The sequence below is a fragment of the Sciurus carolinensis genome, chromosome 12 (assembly GCF_902686445.1).
Source record: "Sciurus carolinensis chromosome 12, mSciCar1.2, whole genome shotgun sequence".
NCBI classification, from domain to species: Eukaryota; Metazoa; Chordata; class Mammalia; order Rodentia; family Sciuridae; genus Sciurus; species Sciurus carolinensis.
Genome location: NC_062224.1, coordinates 91,101,288 through 91,120,833, shown reverse-complemented (window position 1 = coordinate 91,120,833; position 19,546 = coordinate 91,101,288). Strand labels below are relative to the sequence as shown.

General features: G+C 31.7%; 1 protein-coding gene across 1 annotated transcript in view; it reads right to left on the bottom strand.

The window, feature by feature from the left end:
* The window catches only part of LOC124961705 (potassium channel subfamily T member 2-like), a 354,530-nt gene that overhangs the window by 137,080 nt on the left and 197,904 nt on the right, over positions 1-19,546 (bottom strand). The window contains 1 exon segment of the mRNA XM_047520608.1: positions 17,005-17,113. Coding sequence (XP_047376564.1) covers positions 17,005-17,113 — 109 coding nt within the window.

The window sequence follows — 19,546 nt, the reverse complement described above, 5'->3', positions numbered from 1 at the left end:
TTAACTAAAACCATTCTTTCCTTATTAGTTTATAATAATGTACAATATAGTTATTAAAGCTTTTTGTTTGTAACATAGTAATACCAAACAATTTTTCAGCTTTCATGCTGTGATGCATATGAATAAATGTGTGTATATATAGTATCATATATAATATATAATATATATTATATGCAATCAAACCTCAAAAATATTATATATAATTAAACCTCACAAAAAAAGCCCTTCAATGAATAAAGTTAAATAGTTTTCAGATGAGTAATCAAATGTACAGAGAGGTAAAGTAACTTGCCTAAATCTATTATTATTTCTTTAAATCCAAACTGCTTTCAAAGAACTCTGCAGCAACTATACTACTCCAAAATTGATTAAACAAGCACTTAAAGTAGGTAACATAGTTTAATGTCTTTTCTCTCTCGTTCAAGTATTTTATAAGTTGCTACTTCCTACCAGATATATAAATGGCAGCAGGTGTCATTAAATTGCACTGATGATTACGAAAGTACAACCCCTGAATTACAAACACCCATGATGCAATGGGCCCTGAAATCAACTTCATTTCTTTTCAGTCATACACACACACACACACACACACACACACACACACACACACACACCTGTTGCTGTAGTAAAATTATATGAATCACTGATTTAAAGAAGTTTCAAAAGATTTTTAGGAGATTTATTAGTAGAAAATAAATACTGTAGTATATGGTGAAAAGAAAATAAATACAGATTGTAGAAGATACATAAAAGGACAACTTGCATGTCCTGGGGAAATTGAGAAAATCATTACTAAGGATATGAAGTTTAAACTAAGATTTTAACAGATAATTAAGGATAAATTCATAGAAAGGTGAATAAAGTACATAAAGATAATTTTCTTAAAAACAAATCTGGAGAAGTAGGGGGGCATTCAAATGTTTATGGAAATAAATTAACAAAGAAACATGTACTAAGATTCAGGGATTAAAATATTAATAGGGTGTGAGGAAATGGTGCCCAGCACAAAAAAGAAAATAATTTCTTCAAATATAATAGAAAAAAAGCAGGACATAAAAAACAAAAATAAACTCAGACTGTGAAAGGTGGTTGTGAAGTTTAAGGGAATTTTCATGCATTGTCTTTGTAAACTTTCAAAAAGAGGAAATGAGATAAAAACCTGAAATGGTAACTGGTAACCGTAAGAGCAAGAGAGTAATTGGAGCTGCCTGAACATATGTTTATGGAAACTTGAATCTGACCCATTTTGTGACACAGAAGTTTGGTTGCTCATATTTGTTGACTTTTAAACAAGAGGACATAGGAGGAGGACAGAAAATCAGGACAGAATACTGATATGAAGCTAACTGAATGAAATGGCAGAGCACAGAGTTTTGGTTGTTTAAAGAGGGCAAAATAGAAGAAAGGGAACAAAAACATAAAAAGAACTCAGAAAGATGCTGCTGTAGAGTATTGCTTCTCAAGACATTTGTGAAGGACAGTGTTCTATTCTTTTACATTTCCAATCCACTGCAGACACATACAGTTCTACTGTTCATGACTGGTGTGGATACAGATACAGAGATATCTCAGTACACATAATACACTTATGATTTTGATATGAACTAAGCTAGGTCATGTGCTTCCAAAAAGACAATCCATTGACAATGCCTTGGATGTCAGGTGAATGGCTCTATTTAACCATGTCCCCAGGCAGAAGTCTGTCAAATGAAACTGTTCTTTGTACCACACTAAACAGCACTGCAGGAGAAGTCCTGATGAGGGGGAAGGAGAACGTTTAGATAGTATGAAGTGGTTTAGTAAACAAGAGCAAGAGAGGAGCTTGAGTTTGGACATGGTGAGATCCCAATACTGTCAATAAGGCTGGGGTCATGAGATGATTACAAAGTCCAGACATATTTTCTATTATTTATCTTTTTCACATTCTCAGGAAGTTCTTCCACTAAACCAGAAAAAGGATCTTCTGAATCAAGCATTCTGTAAAGATTAAAATATACCCCTACCTTAACACTTGCAGAAATGCAATATAAAATGGGGGAAAGTTGCAAATGTTGTCTGGTACTTTGGGCGAAGGAACAATGAATTTGAAATCCCATGAGTTTTAATTCTTCATCTTTAACCAAGTAAGTCTCTGGACAACTATACCCATTTTCATATTAGATTTAAAGGCAAGGTTATTACTGTCTACTTTATAGAGCCATAAATGATGGATAGCTAAGAATACTGTTACTGGATACTTGAAATTTACTGAGAGCAGAACTTAGCAAGTCTGTCACTCCACACACACACACACAAAAGGATTGCGAGGTGATGAGAGTGTTATATTGTTAATTATTTTATAAAACAAGTAAATCAAATCATCACATTGTACTTCTTCAATTTATACAATGTCATTTGTTAGTTATACCATAAAAAGTTGTTAAAAAATAAGCTGTTTACTTCAGATTTAAATGACCCAGAAAAGTACACGTAAAGTCCCGTAACACGTAAAGTTTTTTTCTTCTTTTATAAAACTAGATAAGTAGAAACATGCTCTGAGATGAGTCCACCCTTTCCCTTGCCAACGAAAGAAGATGTCATGATTTGCTGGATCCCCCAGACAAACAATAACCCAAGCCCAAATATATGATTGTCAAATACAGTCTGTTACAGTTGATTTTGGCAGCTTGCGACTATTTTGTACAAAACTGCAAGGGAAGCATTCCTTGTACTAAACTTTCAAGGACCTCAATTGTTCACTGGTTGTGTCTCAGAAATTGCCCATAACAATCAAATCTACTTTGCCTGTCCCTCAAAAATATCTATTCTCTCTGAATTATAAATAGATAAGATATACAGATGGACAATAAAGTAGAGATAGATATGTAGATAGATAAATGATAGATGCTATTATCAATTAAGTAGTTACCCAATAAACTGATTTAAGTAATATACAAAAAATATAGAAATTACAGGTTCATCATGAGGCATATACAATTTAAAACAGATTTCTTAATGCAAAATGAGGATAATTTAATGGAGCAACTGAGTCAAATGTTTTGTCTTCCGGTCCTTACCATCTATGGATTGCCTTTCCTCAATACTACCCACATCAGCTGCTGTCACAAAGCAACCAGAACTCTTCAACAGGATATCCATATCAACATATTCCATGAAATAAAATTAGTTTGACATTTCAGTCATTATCAACACACTAGTTTTTACCTTAGGGAATAATTCTAGGGGTTGTTAAAAATCTACCATAAAGAAAGTAATTTTTGGACATAAAGGACATACTAACGCAATTGAAAAAAAAATTATATTAGATAAAAACATCACAATCAAAAATCCAAAAACAACTTTTGAACTGAAAAAAAATGCAATATATGAAGTCAAAATATTAATTATTTTAGGATATGAAAAACCCTTATAAATCACAATGAGATAGGTAATTTCCTCTGTAGAAAAAAGGAATCAGGAATATATTTATATTCAAATTGTACATATAATTAAATAAGAAATAGATACATAGAAACATACAACTATGTTTAGTAGTCAAAGACTGAAAATTAAAATTAAGAGGCAAACCACATATATATTAAAAGCATATATTCTTGCAAACAGAATATTGATTCAAGTCCTGACTCTACCACTTAGTACAACAACATCCATGCTTTATTTAATTCCTTTATGCCTCAGTGTCCTCATCAAAAACCTGGAAAAATAGTTGAATACACCTGTAGTTCCCGGTCTCCAGGATTGTCACTAATAGTCTCCCATCTAGGTATTCAATCCAATGTCATCCAAGGCTTTGTTCTCCCTTGGATCAACTGCTCTGAGAAAAGCCAGATGCCATCATGAGGACACTAAGGAAAGATCCACACAATAAGAAATAGAGACCTGTTCCCCATAGCCAGAAGAACTTGTGACACATGTGAAACTCCCTGAAAGCACATCTTAGCTGTGTCAAGCTTTCAGATAACAAAGACCCACAAACATCTTCATTGCAACATCATAAATATCCTGATTATTACTTCTCCCAAGTTCCTGACACACAGAAACTTGGAGATAATGAATGCTTATTATTTATAATGCAAAGTTTTGAGATGGTTATGCAGCAATAAATAATATATGAATAATAATAATAAATAATATATGAATACATATACCTCAGAAGGTAGCCATAGGAAAGCAATCTATAAAAAGATATTTAGAAGAACAATGCATATTCAAGAACACTATATGAGCTGGGCCTGGTGGGTCACATCTGTAATCTCAGCAGTTTGTGAGGCTGAGGCAGGAGGATCACAAGTTCAAAGTCAACCTCAGCAATTTAGCGAGGCTCTAACCAACTTAGTGAAACTCATCTCGAAATTTTATAAATAAATAAATAAATAAATAAATAGGGCCAGGGATGTGACTCATTGGTTAAGCACCCCTGAGTTCAATCCCTGGTACCAAAAACAACAACAACAACAACAAAAAAGAAAGACAACTATGTGAATATTGCCTACCCCTACAGTCATAATCCTTTTAGAGTTCTGATACTAATTATTATTAAACCAAGGGGCAAAAGTTAAAAGTAATGTTGACCAATTGTACAAAGGTGACCTTACATACATCAAGAGAACAAACTGGCACCATGTATTAAAAAGTACAAAAGTACACATACAATTAAACTTAATAACATTAACGTCCACTAATAACATTAGCTTAGTGATTTTTAAAAATAGTACTGCTTTTTAAGTTGCTTTATTTTTCATTTCTTATCAGAAGCTGAATGAATATTCTCAAGAAGGAAGTAATTACTGTCAGACACATTAGATTTAGCCCTTATGATTTATTATACAGAACAGCTTGATGGCTTAAATGAGAACTTAGAACCAACTAATTTGGATATACTACAGTATTAAATGATATTTGATCATGGATTATAAAGTGAAACAATGTGCTAATTTCATATATTCAAAAATTCATATATATTAACTTTTATGAATAGTAATGATAGTCAACATAATATAACCCCTACTTGTAGTTTAAATACTATGCTTACATAAAACCATTCAGAAATTTGATTATGGCATTAATTATGCTTGGTCACTTGGAATTTGGAGGGAAAGCTGAAAATGAAAAAATGCACTAATGAATTAAAAACAATCATCATCAACAAACCTACCTTGTAACTAATATTAAATATTCCTTTTATAAAAATTTTATATGAACATTAATAAAAGTGTTACCTGACTTTAAGAAATTTCATATCTTCTTTATTTCATTTGTATTGCTCATCATTTAAATAAGATTTCTAATGGTTTATAATTGGACAATACTAAATCCCACATTTACACTACATTTCATGTACCATTTTCAGATGGTTATATATCTTGCTTCATTTTACATTTATTCCTACAAATAACATTGCAATAATGTCCCTTTATTTAAATTTTGTTCAGCTCATATTATTTCCTCATGAAACATTCACAAATTGTGCAAAAATTCCCCTATGTTTTCTTTTAGATATTTTGTACCCTGTCTTTTAATCTAAAGTATATGACATATTTCAAGTTAATATTTAGCCCATGTGGTGGAGTAATACTGAAAGTATATATATATATATATTTTTTTTTTTTCCACGTGGATATTTTGTGGATCCACAAGTATTTTTGAAAGGGGCTGAGGTTGTGGCTCAGTGGTAGAGCATCGCCTAGCATGCGTGAGACACTGGGATTGATACTGAGCACCACATATAAATAAATAAAATAAAGATCCATTGACAACTAAAAAATATTTTTGAAAGAACACCAGCACCCGAGGGCAATTAACTTGGCATATTTGTTGGAAAGTTTTAAAAATACTTAGCTATATCTGCTGCTGGACTGTATCCTGTTCCATTCATCTTTTTGTCTATCATTATGATAAATACATGCTGTCTTCATTAGAGTAAACCTTTAAATACAGTGCTATTGATTTTATGACAGATGTCTTCTTATTTATCACTTCTTTCCATTAATTAATTGTACACTAATTTTATTAAATTTTCAAAGAGCCTGGTATGATTTTAATTGACTCTACAGATTAATTTGGGTAGAATTAACATGATAACAATATTGAGTCTTCCAATCCATGAAAATGGTATATTCCTCAATTTGTTAAATTTGTTTTAAGCACCCTCTCAGCAATGTTTATAGTTTCATTATATATTGCACATATTTTAATAAATTTCTTCTGAGAATTTTATATTTTTGATGCAATTATAAAGGTGATATAAGTTAAGATTTTAAATTATCATTGCATTCATCAATTCTCATTCATTAAACCATCTTTATTACATTCATTAATATTTATATAGGAATGTTCATTTAAATTATAAATAAAGACATTTTCACTATTTCCATTCCCATATATATGCTTCGTTGATTTATTTTTCCTGCCTTATTACACAGATTAGGACCCATACAATGGGCAAGAGAAGAAAAGGAGAAATATTTTCATTGATCTCAAAATTAGAGTTAAACATTTAGCTACTTCTATTTCCAATGTGCAAAGTTTTTGTAAAGAATGTTTACTGACATTTTAAAAACACTGTTGTATAAAGTGATGTGATCATGTACTTTATTTTTCCCTTTAGTGTACCAATATGGTGAATTTTATCTGATGTTTAAATGCATATGACTGGAGCCATGAAATAAACCCCACAAATAAATAAGTGAATTTGTCTAAATATGACTGAATTTGATTTGCTGTTACGTTGAATATTTTTTATCTTGGTTCATAATAAATACCAGTCTGTAAGTTCCTTTCCTCATGATGTCTTTGACATAATCAAATGAATCTGTTTCCATAATTTTTTCTGCTCTTTTATTTCTTGGAAGTAAATTTGTACAATACAAGTTTGATTTCTATCTCCAGTCACTGTCCCTTAGAATTTCCTTCTTATTGACTTTTTAAATAGATTTTAATCTGATAATAACCAATGTGAATCTTACTTTATACTATATTGAAATTTTGCTTTCTTTCTCTAAAAATGTGGCACTTTGTTCCGAGTAAGATGAATTTGATACTTTGAAGGTCTATTTTTTTTTTTTTTTTTTTAAGATTTGCAAGGGCAGTATTGGTAGACAATTCTAGGATGGCTTCAAGATTTTGGGCTCCTGGTGTGTACATCTTGTATCATGTTCTTGAGTGTGGACAGTGCATGTAAATATAATAGGATTATACTAATATGATTAAGTTGTGAAATATAAAAAAGTTGAGTCAGGTGGTTTCAACTTAATAAAAAAAGAGAATAATCTTGGTTGGCCTTGACCTTAAGAGAGGTATAGTGTTTTGTTAAAGGACAGTGTCAAAGCTATAATAAATGCCATCCTGTTGGCCTTGAAGGAACAAACTGCCATCTTGCATAAAGGGCCATGTGGCAGAGTATGGAAGGCAGCTTCTAGGAAGAGGAGTCTCATTCACATATCTACCATGAGCTGAAACCTGCAAACAAAACATGAACTTGGAAGAAGAACTTTAGCCTCAGATGAGATAATAAAACCATCAGATATCTTCATTGTAGACTGCTAAGACCCTAACCAGGGGTAGATAATAAGTTTATGTTATTTTAAGTCAAAAAGACATTGGTAATTTATTATATATCAGGAGAAATCCAATACTGGCTAACTTAGAACAGCCTTGCAGAATTTGCAAGTCTCTCCATCTCTGTTTGTGCTCAGAGAATTGTTCCTGCTTATGAGTCCCTGGTGGTTTTTAGCCTGGCCTTTGGACTTTTATTTTATGTGTGCATAACCTAATGCTCAGCAAAGATTACAAGGATTTAAATTTTGACTTCTGGTGCCCTGGTGCTTTTTAAAAAATATTCTTTTTTAGTTGTAGATGAACATAATACTTTTATTTTAATTATTTATTTTTTTATGTGGTGCTGAGGATTGAACCCAGTGCCTCACACATGCTAGGCAAGCACTCTACCACTGAGTCACAACCCCAGCCGTGGTGCGTTTCTGTGTTTCACCCTCTTTCAGATTCTCCCTTGTGTGTGTCAACATGATCAAACATTACTTATATATTTGCAAACTATTTCAAATACATTATTGCATATTTTTGTTTTATTGTTTTATGGCATTATTTTTAAACATTATTGGATCTTTTGATCTCTGTATAGTATATTAATAAAATACTATGTGCCAAGCAGTATGTTATCAGTGGAGAGAAAACGCACATAAGAAACTGATATTCTAGGGTTAGATATCTAAGGAACTACAACTCAATTAGTCAACTGCTATAATAGAATTATTATTAATTGTGAGGGTACACCAAAAAGATAAGAGTTGCAAAAATAAAATGATTTCTCACACTCTTATGGTTCTCACAGTCTACTGATTATTAAATCTACAATATATATATACGAAGTGGTTCATGAATCTCTTCTCACTCTCCATTTCCATTATCACCACTCATGTTCAATATCTCAGTATCTCTCACCTGAACAAATATAATAGCTACCTAAATAATCACTCCTATGAGGTTGTTTTTGTTTTCTCCACTGCATTTAACATTTCTCCTACAGCTACTTTGTTATCTGGATAAAACTATATGCCTTCATCTAATACCTTATTTAGCCCCTCATCACTTCTCCAACAAAATTCTAATGACTTAGCAAAATCTAATTTACAGTCAAGCACACACACGTTTTTAAATTGTGTGGATGTATAACATGAAGCACCTGTGTAGTAAGAGTCAAGGCAAAGATAAATTTTATAACAATCCCATTATAATAACTGCTATTACGACTTGCTGGTTATCCTGCTACTAAAAACTCATTTTCTTGGGATTAAAAATTACATTTTAAGAGACTCTTCACAAAGCAAAAGCAGTAAAGTGATGAAATTATATTAAATCATGAAAACCTTAACTATTTATCGCAGGCCCATCAGATTGACTGAAATCATTAAGCAATATCAAGCGAAACTACAGTATAACTGGACTTCTGTTTAGATATATACGGAAGGTGGCAAGGGGTGGAAAGGAGGGACTATAAGTTTAAAACCAGATCTATGTAGAAAGAATAGACAGTTGTGAAATCTTGGGCAGCAAGTAAAAGTACATTGTGACAATGACTTTTTAAAGGGTGTGAGGGAGGGAAAATGATAAAAGTAGGCATTGGCATGTTCATCATTGTATCAGTAGGGCCTGGAATAACAAATTGCTCACATTAGACATCAAAAAAATGTTTTGAATAAGTAAATGAGAATGAAAGAAGACATACCTGACCTTCTTCACAAAGAATTCACATCAAAGAACTAGTTTACAGATTTAAAATCATAGGTCTAATATATGATAGAATGTGCCTGCCATTTTCCAAATACTGAAGAATAAATATTCTACCCTGCTTTACAGAATCATGAAATTGCGTGCTTGAGAAACATATAAGAAAATTAATAGAGAGAAACATAAAGATGCTTTGAGTTAATTAAATCATAAGTGCTCCACATGAAGATGACTAGATATACCTAAAGTTCAGTGTCAACACTAATGCTGTAAAAAAAACCCAAACAACTTATTAAAATACTTTTTAGGAGCAATGAACTCCAGGAACATATTTCACTTAAAAACTGATCTATACCTCTGGGTATGGTGTAATCCCAGTAGCTCGGGAGGCTGGGGCAGGAGGATCTCAAGTTCAAAGCCAGCTTCAGCAAAAGATGCTACGGAACTCAGTGAGACCCTGTCTCTAAATAAAATATGGAATAGGGCTGAGGATGTGGCTCAGTGGTCGAGCCCCCCAAAAAATCTATACCAGTGCTAATTTGTTATTTTGATGAAACAGACCATGATTACATAAGACATTAACATTAGGGGAAACTTTGGGGCCCTGGGGTTGTATGAGAACTTTCAGGACTATCATTGCCACTCTTCTGTAAATCTGAAAATATTTCAATAAAAAAAAATAAAGGAAAAAAAAGATAATGAAAATAAAACTGTGTAATTACTGAACTTAAAGTTTTTAGGGCACTTTTTATGACATTCAACAACATTTGAGTATGAAATGGATTCATGGACTTTTTATTAGTTGCTTGGAATAAAAATGTTATTGTACAGTACACATATAGCAGAATTTCCCAATTCTCAGGAAAGTGCACTAAGTAAAAACATTTGTGTAAATGTATGCATGTGTACACAGAGAGAAGGTCAAGAAAACGTGGCAAAACGTTAAGTCATTAAATGAAGATGGAATGAATACAGTTTCATTGTCTATTTGTTTTAAAAATATGAGTTTGATGACTTTTCAAGGCAAAAAAGAAAATAGCAAGGAAAGATTAAAAAGAAAAAAAAAAACCAAAGATTCTCCCAACAGTGCTGGCTTTAAATATGACCTTAGATTAAGTAGTTTCCAATGAACTCCATAGTAATATAAAAAGCAAAGGGAGTTCTATCTTAAAATTTTAGAATTTTAAAAAGTTTGGCGTTTTATATTTTGAAAATATAGAAATGCAAAGCATTATGTTCTTAAGTAGGTTGTAAGAATAAAGTTTAAGATGATGTCTATGTGGGCGTTATATGGGAAATGAAGAAATTTTTCAGCATGAAAAACTCACACTTCACCATTTGGTGAAAGTCAAGCCTGCACATCCATATGTTATTTAGAAACAGCTAAGATAATTTCCAATATTTATATTGCTTGGAAATAGTTTCACACTCTCTTTTTTTGGGTAGGAAAAAGGCATTGAAATGTCTGGTGTTTCAGTAAAAAATACATGGCGACAAAGCCTTCATTTTTTTGTTCAGATCATTCCTCTAAGAAATACATGTATGTATGCATGTATTTTAAACAATACTGCTTCTATAATGGTAGTCCTTTCATCTCCTGTAAGAAAAAGTGTATTTTACAATACTACTGATCATATTGCTAAAATGTATTTACTTTTGCTGTACATTTAACTTTCATTGTAATTACTTTTTTTAATTACTGAAAGAACTAACTCCTACAGTTCTGGTATAATGATTCATTCTTCTAGGCATGTTTTAACTGTGAAGTAGAAAGTGTTTCATTCAGTCAACACTTTACTATTGAAATATGGTTCTTTCATTCATGAACCATAGTCAAATTCTGTTCACATGGTATATAATCAACACACAGAAAATAAAACTCAGACAATTCAGAACTGCATTTACTAATAGATTTTTATATTCTTTACCCTTACTTGTAATGAAAATTTACCAGTTTGATTTTTATGTACTTTTATACTTGTTAATGGTGAAAATTTTCAGGGGACCTATCCAATGGTTGAAAGAAAATTAACTAAGGAAGAAAAGACAACTGAATATTGACAGAAGACATAACACTGGGGAGATGGGAATAGAGTATTAACCTAAATGTAGCTATTACTATATTCCTGTAACAGTAATTTGCCTTTCACTGATTTTTTTTTTGTATGATTTCTAACTAGGAGACAAAAAGTAAGTTTTGTTATATTAAAAGAGTAAGAGGATAACATAATTTATTCTTAAAGTTCATTCAAGGTCTTTCTTTTTTTTTTTTTTTTTCCCTTCTCAATAATGTACACATTTTCCCCATTTGCTTTATTTATTTATTTACTTACTTATTTTTGGTGTGTGAGATTGTTTGGTGATTATTTCTGGAATGAAGTGTGGAGAAGGAAATAAGGGACTAATTTTAGTTTGACTTTTGAACTACAGAAATACATCTGAAAACTCTATTTTACCTTTTTCATTATTTTTATTTCAAATAGGAGGAAATGATTTATGAAGGGCTCAACAACGTGGAGACATATTTTTTTCCAGGTGATTTTAGATCACTTATTTGACCTTGGGGAGCTTTACTAGAATTATTGGTCCCATAACAAGCTGACAGAGAATACAAAATGTTAACACAACCATATTTTACATTAATCATATCTAAGGAACACAGTCGTCAGCTCTGTCATGTTCAATGCCAACTGCCACTTCTTTCAAAACTACTCTATTGGTAAAAGTGTTTCTCAATGGATAGAGATTTAGCATAACCAAAGTCACCTTTCCATCTGACTTTTGACTATGAAAGCTGACCACAAAAAATCCCTAAGACACACTCTTAAAAATAAAAAATATTATAAAAGAATTAGAATTTCAGCATCTGTATACTAAAAAATGGAAGCTAGTGACCTTAGCCTGATTTTGGAAGAAAACAGATATAGCTGCCTGCTATGACACCTGACAGTAACCACTAATGCATATGTGCAGGGTAATTCAAAGAGCAGCAGTAAGTTCACAGATCAACTTGTGAATACCCAGGAAAAAGATGAAAAGGGAATATTTTGGAATAACTAAGTGAGAAATGATCTTGGTGTAGACTAGGATTATCACAAAGGAAAAGACGCAGAAATTCAGGGAGTATAACCTACAGGTTGTGATGATGTATTGGACATAGCAGCTCAAAGATTGACTCATAGGTTTTCGCTTAAGTTCTAAGTTGGTACTGGGAAGAGTGGAAGGTTCTAGATCAGAGTAAATCAATAAATGTTTTTAGAGATCTTAATTTTGAAATGGCTATTAGAAACATAATAGGAGATATTGACTGTGTACTTGGAGATACAAGACTGAAGCTCATAGTGGATACCGAAGGAGAAATATAAATCTTATAAATGGATGAGATCTCCTAAAAAATAGGTACATGGGGAGAAAAGCAAATTCTTTTGAATTTGCTGTAACAGAATCTGATAATATGTGAAAAATGACAATTTGTTTCTTGCCTGTTGATATTTATTCTCTGTTCTTTTCCAGATTTACAGGAATTGGTAGGATTTTGAAGGAAAAATAGAATAAAAATGGTTTTAATGGATACAAATGTTTGTTCCTAATTTTGAAGACATACTTTCAATATGTGATCATTTAATGTTTATTTTCTCTAGGTTATTTTGAAGACAACTTCCCTTAGGTTAATAATTCTTTGTTTCTAAGTCTCCAACGGTTTTCTTCCCTTTTTTTTTTTTTTTTTGCTTGTGAATATATATTGAATTTTCTCTCATATATTTTTTCTCCATCCATTGAAAACATAATGTGCTCATTCTCCTTTAACATGATAATCTATTTCTGGAATAACTTCAACTTGGTGAAGATATATCCTTTATAAAATCCATAATTAATTTGTTTTGGTAATATATTTTATATAATTTTTGACTACGTTACCCAATTAAATTAGTCTCTAAATGTCATTTCTAATGTTATCCCTAATGAATCTTTTTCAAGACTATGTTAGTCCCATAATATGAGTTGGAGAAATATCTTTCTTTTCTATTCTCTGGGAAAATATGTGTAAGCTCAGAATCATGTGCTCTTTGAATTTCTGCAATAAGCTGTTTTTAAAATATCTTGGACAAACTTCAATAATTTCTTCTGGCAATAAGTATAATGAATATTTGTCATAAGGATGAGAAAAAGGTACTCAAGATATTAGTGATAACAATTACCCTGTCAATATCACCGGTGGCTAGTTTTCTTCTAAATATTTTCTTAAATCACAAAAGCTCTATGGGTTAGTGTCTCTTACAGACTTTTGTAAATCATAAACCCCAAGGTTAGAGAAATATAGAGACCTGAGGTCACGTAGTTAAAACACAGTAGAACAAAGATTTCACCAAAGAATGTCTCATTTCAGAAAGTGCAGTTTTAAACACTATACTTTGATAAACTTATTATAAAAAGGGCATATATTCTATGAATTATGTTCTTATGTTAGTTTGCCTGTGATTTATAGTAAACTTAAGTTTACACTCAGATATCTTTCATAAATATTATTCTTCCTGTCTCCCTCCAGGTTCCTTATGTTTAACTTCCTTGCTTGGAAATATGAATGAAAGTGTATCTTTTATATTGCTCAAATCACATCAATAAGAACTTTTTCCTACTTGATCTGGTCAAAGTATAGACGACTATTTTAATTATAATTAACAGTACAATACTCTTGTAAAAATTCATTCAAATAATATAATAATTCAATAATTTGGTTTTTTACAAGAGAAGTATAAAATATATGAATTTGTAAATGTGCATAAAATAATAGCTGCTGTGTTGTTGTGTTTTGCTCTCTAATATTTCATATAAACACAAGTTGAGTTTTGATGTTTCTCCATTTTACACATCTTTTAATAAAATGAATTTACTTTTAAAAATGCATTAAACTATAATCATGTCAGGAATTCCACAATTTAGTGGAAGTTAAAGAGGCAAAGTACTGGAAATTAGAATGTCTAATTCTGTATCTTGTGAAAATCAGAAAAGTGCTTTTTCAATATTCAGGCAAACACAAGGTTAAGAATACAATGAATGTCACCAAGTGAATATGATTAGAAAATAAAACAATTACTATTTTATCACATAAGATATTATCTTTCCATTGCAAAAACAAATAATCCCAACACTTAGTGACAAAGAAAACTTATATCTCAATATATTGTGGGTTAGTAAGATTCACTGAGTTGACTGGTAAGGAACTTAGGAGCTGAATACGTGTGGGGCTGGGATGGATATGCCTCACTGTCCACATGACTTCCCATCCTCAGAGAGGCTATCAAAGATACTAAAACAAGTCCATAAGCAGTGTTTCAATAAAGGGAAAGCAGAAGCTCCATGGCTTTGCAGTGTTTCCCTTGTGATTCATATGTTACAGAGTATTGGTCAAAGCAAGTCACAAGGAAAGCCCATATTCAAGGGCTGGAGAAGTAGATTCTGCCGCTTTGTGGATAAAAAACTAGAAAGTCCCATTGCAATGGGACACACACTCAGAGAGCATGGTTCATTGGGAATCATTCACACAAACTAAGCAACATTTTAATATATTATCTTGCAAAGGTAAAGTACATAATTTTTATGAATTCATGGTGTTATGAAATACATTATAAGGGTTTGGACTCTCGTACATCACCCCAAACTTTTATTTTTGTGACATTTTAATGAAACTAGGGTGCATTTCATGATATAAAGAGAACTTGGAATTTCAACAGGTATCAAAATAAGAAATATTGAGATAAACCACTTAATTTTTATGAATTCATGGTGTTATGAAATACATTATATGGGTTTGGACTCTCGTACATCACCCCAAACTTTTATTTTTGTGACATTTTAATGAAACTAGGGTGCATTTCATGATATAAAGAGAACTTGGAATTTCAACAGGTATCAAAATAAGAAATATTGAGATAAACCACTGAGATGGAATTTTTAATATTTCATTCATTTTGATAGGTTTATCACAATTGCAAACAAAATTTCAAAATCAGTGTAAATAGTATCTGTATTTTTTATATAAAAATAGACTAGTTCAGCAAGTTTGGACTATGGGGAACATATCAATGGCTTGCTACAGAAGGGAGGAGGAACTGATGTCTGTTCTCAATTTTAGTTATGAAACATTTGCTATGACAAATTATCCTCCCAAACCACACATTGTAGTTGTTTTAAGATTTAAATTCAATATTCCTTTGTTGAACACCTATTGTGTTTTAGATTACTATTTAACATAATTATTAACCCTAACTGATGAAACCCAAATATCATACATATTATAACCTTTCATAGGAGAGAAAAATAGGGTTAAAAATACTAATTTGCATGCAATCAGGGTTAAGTTACAGCACAGAAATTTAAGTTTATACTTCTGGGACTTTGTATAGTGCCAATGTCATTACTGCTACCCTAAAAATTTTTTCAAAGCAAATAATTCCCAAGTAAGATGAAACTTTTCAAAAATATTCCTTTTGCTAAATGACAAAAAAGCATCTTAGTTTATTAAAGGTACTTTAAACAACTGACATTTATTCATTGCTAATTATATATATAACAGGGGGTAAGTGGATGATTACTTCTACTTGTATTTTTCCATTTTGTTCACAAGATCACTTACAGAAGATGTACTATTAGTTTTAAGTTTAAGCAATAGGATTAGAAAAGCCCTGGCACTATCTCACACCATTAGAATCAGAATCTCTGTAATTATCACTTGAACAAAACAAGTCTTCCAAACAGGTATCAACATGCAGTCAAGTATGAGACTCATTACTTGAAGTTGTTCACACTACATTTTCGGAAAAAAAAGATGATGTAATTTGTGGGAAGGCTAGTACATATAAAGTAGAATAAATGGAATAGCAATAATCTCTTGATTTTCCTATTATTATTTTAAAACCCTAGCAGTTATAATTTTTTTTCAATATCACATACTAACAAGTAAGCATTTTAGCATTTGTGAATACAACTGAAGGAAAGACATTTTGCTGACACATTGCTAAAATTACCTACATTTTAACAAATTTGAAGTTTCAGGCTATTAAGGTAAAATATAAAACAAATACAGTTGTTTTATTTGGGGAACAATATGTACGTAATTTACTGCCTGAATTAAATTAGTTCCTTTCATCCATGGAAGCATTTAAGAAAAAATAATCAAGTACCACTTCATTGTTCAATGTCCTAACAATTAAAAGGAAAAAAATCTCATCTGATCAAATCTTTTAAAAGCAGTGCTTTCAAAAAAAAAATCACACAGGAATTTTTCCTTGAAATTTTCCAAAGTCTACACCCCAAATTAAATCTATTGAAGTGCACCTTAATATGTTAATACATGACTCTATTGTGTAGCAAACTTATCTGTGTTTTAAATAATCTATAGCAAAGCATTTTTCTACATATATTCTTAAGGATAAATGAAGAAAGCATTTGAAATGTGTATTCATATTGTGTACAAATCTACAACTGCCAATCAACTTAGGCTTACAAATTTATCCAGTAAGTTGAACTCTTAAAATCACCAAGTTACATAAAAAAGTAAAGAATCTCCCCCAAAATTATATTTTCATATATTAAAGTGAGGAAATTCATTTATAACAAGTAAAAGATTAAAAGAAAATCCTTTCTGTTCTGTAGGATGAATACATTAAGTTTCAACAAACTTCAAAGACATAGCTTTTTAAATTACAATGGGCACTGGAAGAAATTCAAAGGATCTCATTCAGAACTAAAACTTACCTGCAAATTTGATGTGGAATTTATTTTCTGGCTTTAATATCTGGACATACAAAGGACAATTTGGAGCAAAATCTTTTACAGCCCATGCTCTCAAAATAGTTTGATGATCCTGAAATGACAAAAAGAGTCAAAATATTGAGAATAATTTAAAAGTTTCAAATATATAGGGTAAAAACATTCAAGCAACTGGTGTGTTAAATGATCACCTCCATAGCTTGAAACTTGTACAAACATGACAACTTATCTTGAGGACACAGTATTTCTATAAAAGAGGGTAACAGTACTTATTTCAATCAGCACTAATTACAGTACTTAGATCAAAACGGATACCTAGACAAATTTTAAAAAAAAAGTTTTCTAGAAAACTCCTGTGAGTCAGAAGCCTTCAAAATTGCTACACAACTAATACAGCATTAATCCTGATAGCGATCTCCGTAGGAAAAAAAAATATTGACCAACACTATTAACATTTAGAAGGAATGGCAAAAGGAAAACAATACAGTGGTCATACATTTCCAGGACACATTTGTTTACAATTTTATGTAACGGGAGAGGTTAAAGGATTTGACTGCGTGTGTGTATGTAGGTATATAGATGAAAAACTCGCATATTCAATAAAATAGAAAACATTTGGAGGCTAAGACCAAAAAAAAAATCCAATTCATGCTTAAAATGAAATCTTACACACAATAGTCACCTCCCAAATAATTATATCATAAATTAAATAAATCAAGGCAGATTTTTAGAGAAATATGCCCCACAGTTAGCTAATACATTTTTAGAAAGAAGCACAAAGATGCTCTATATAGTAGCCAATAGTCACAGGCAGATGTTAAATTTCATTTAGCTAAAATTAAATAAAGAATTTTATTCTACCCATATGTCACAAGTTCAAGTAACATCTGGCCAGTGGCTGCCATATTAGACAATGGAGATATAGAGCAATTCCATCATCATAGAAAGTTCAATTTGACATATTGCTGGGAGAGAAAGGAAGATCAAAAGCACCGTAGATACAAAGCATTGTTGACTCAAATGCAGAAAGAAACAGCTCTTGTTAAAAGTCGGTACTTGCTATACACTGAATATTGGTGCCTCCTGCATACTGCCCCCCCAGTTTATATGATGAAACCCCAAGTTCTACTGTGATGGTGTTAGAAGATGTGGTCTTTGAGAGATGATTAGGTCATGAGGATCTTACCCTCATGGGATCGATGTTCTTATGAAAGAGACCACAGAGAATTCCCAAGGTCCTTCATGAAGACAATGTCTGTAAACAGGGAAGTCAGTCCTCACCAGCACTGACTCTCCTAGCACTTTGACCTGGAATTTTCTGGTCTAGACAATTGTGAGAAATAATTTTTTGTTGTTTATAAGCCTCCCCTTCTTTTATATTATTTTACAGCAGTCCAAACTAAGATTTTAATTGCAAACTATGTGAATGTTCATGAATAGTGGACCAGAATAGCTCCAGTGGACGATGTGCATCCTTAGGCAAGCATTAGAACATGATGATGACACTAATAATGTTACTGATTCACCAAATGAGGATCTGTTGATTCATGTAACACATTTTTAATCTGATGTTAGAGACTAGAGGTCATTCAGGAGTGGTTGGTTGTTATTTCTTTCAGGAAAAGTACAAAAATTTGAATGGAAAGGAAAAAACTGAAAGTAAACCACTGTTGAAGTTAAAAAAAAAAAAAAAAAAAAACTACCAAAATATTTTTATTTCATTTTGTTTAGTGTTGTGTTAAAGAAAATGGGCAATTTTAGCATTTTAATCCTGCCTTTGACCCTTAATGTCTGCCTGGACTTGGAGAAGTTAGAATTCCTAATTTGCAAAATAGAGATATTTTCTCTCTCACAGGATTACTCTAGAAATGTATATATCACATGGAAAACTCTTAGTAAAAACTAGAAGTTAGTTTATGTTTTGTTTATCATGTGAATCATCTTAATAACAGGAATAGTATCTCTAAGGATAAAAGACAACATGGGTGGATTTCTTAGCAAGAAGAAGATATTAAAATGAGATTTGCCTACTGGACACCAGAAACAAATGTAACATTAATAATAAAGGAGGAAATACCAGATGCTACGAGATCTACCAATAATAAAAAGTAAGCTCCTTACAAACTGTACTTCTGCATAACAACTATAAACTCTAGATAAAAATCTATAAAATCATCACACAAGTGTTCTTTAAAATGAATGAAAATAGGCAGATATCAGAAGGGAACTAAAACTGGGAGGAAAAAACTTGCATTTTTTTTCCCTCTTTTGTTGCTTTGACCTGAGAGTAGCTGTGGTTATCACAGCAACATAGGGTGGCAAAAACTTCATAGTAAGCCTACTAGAAAAAATAGAGAATGGAGCCAGACATAAGTAACAACACAGCAGACTTGGAAAGGGGAGAGGCAGAGAAGAGAAGCCAAATATACTGTATATAAATTTATACGCCTTTGTCTAACGCACAAACCAATCATATTCAACTTCCAGGGTGATGAACTTTGCACTTTGAGTTGAACCAAATAAACTT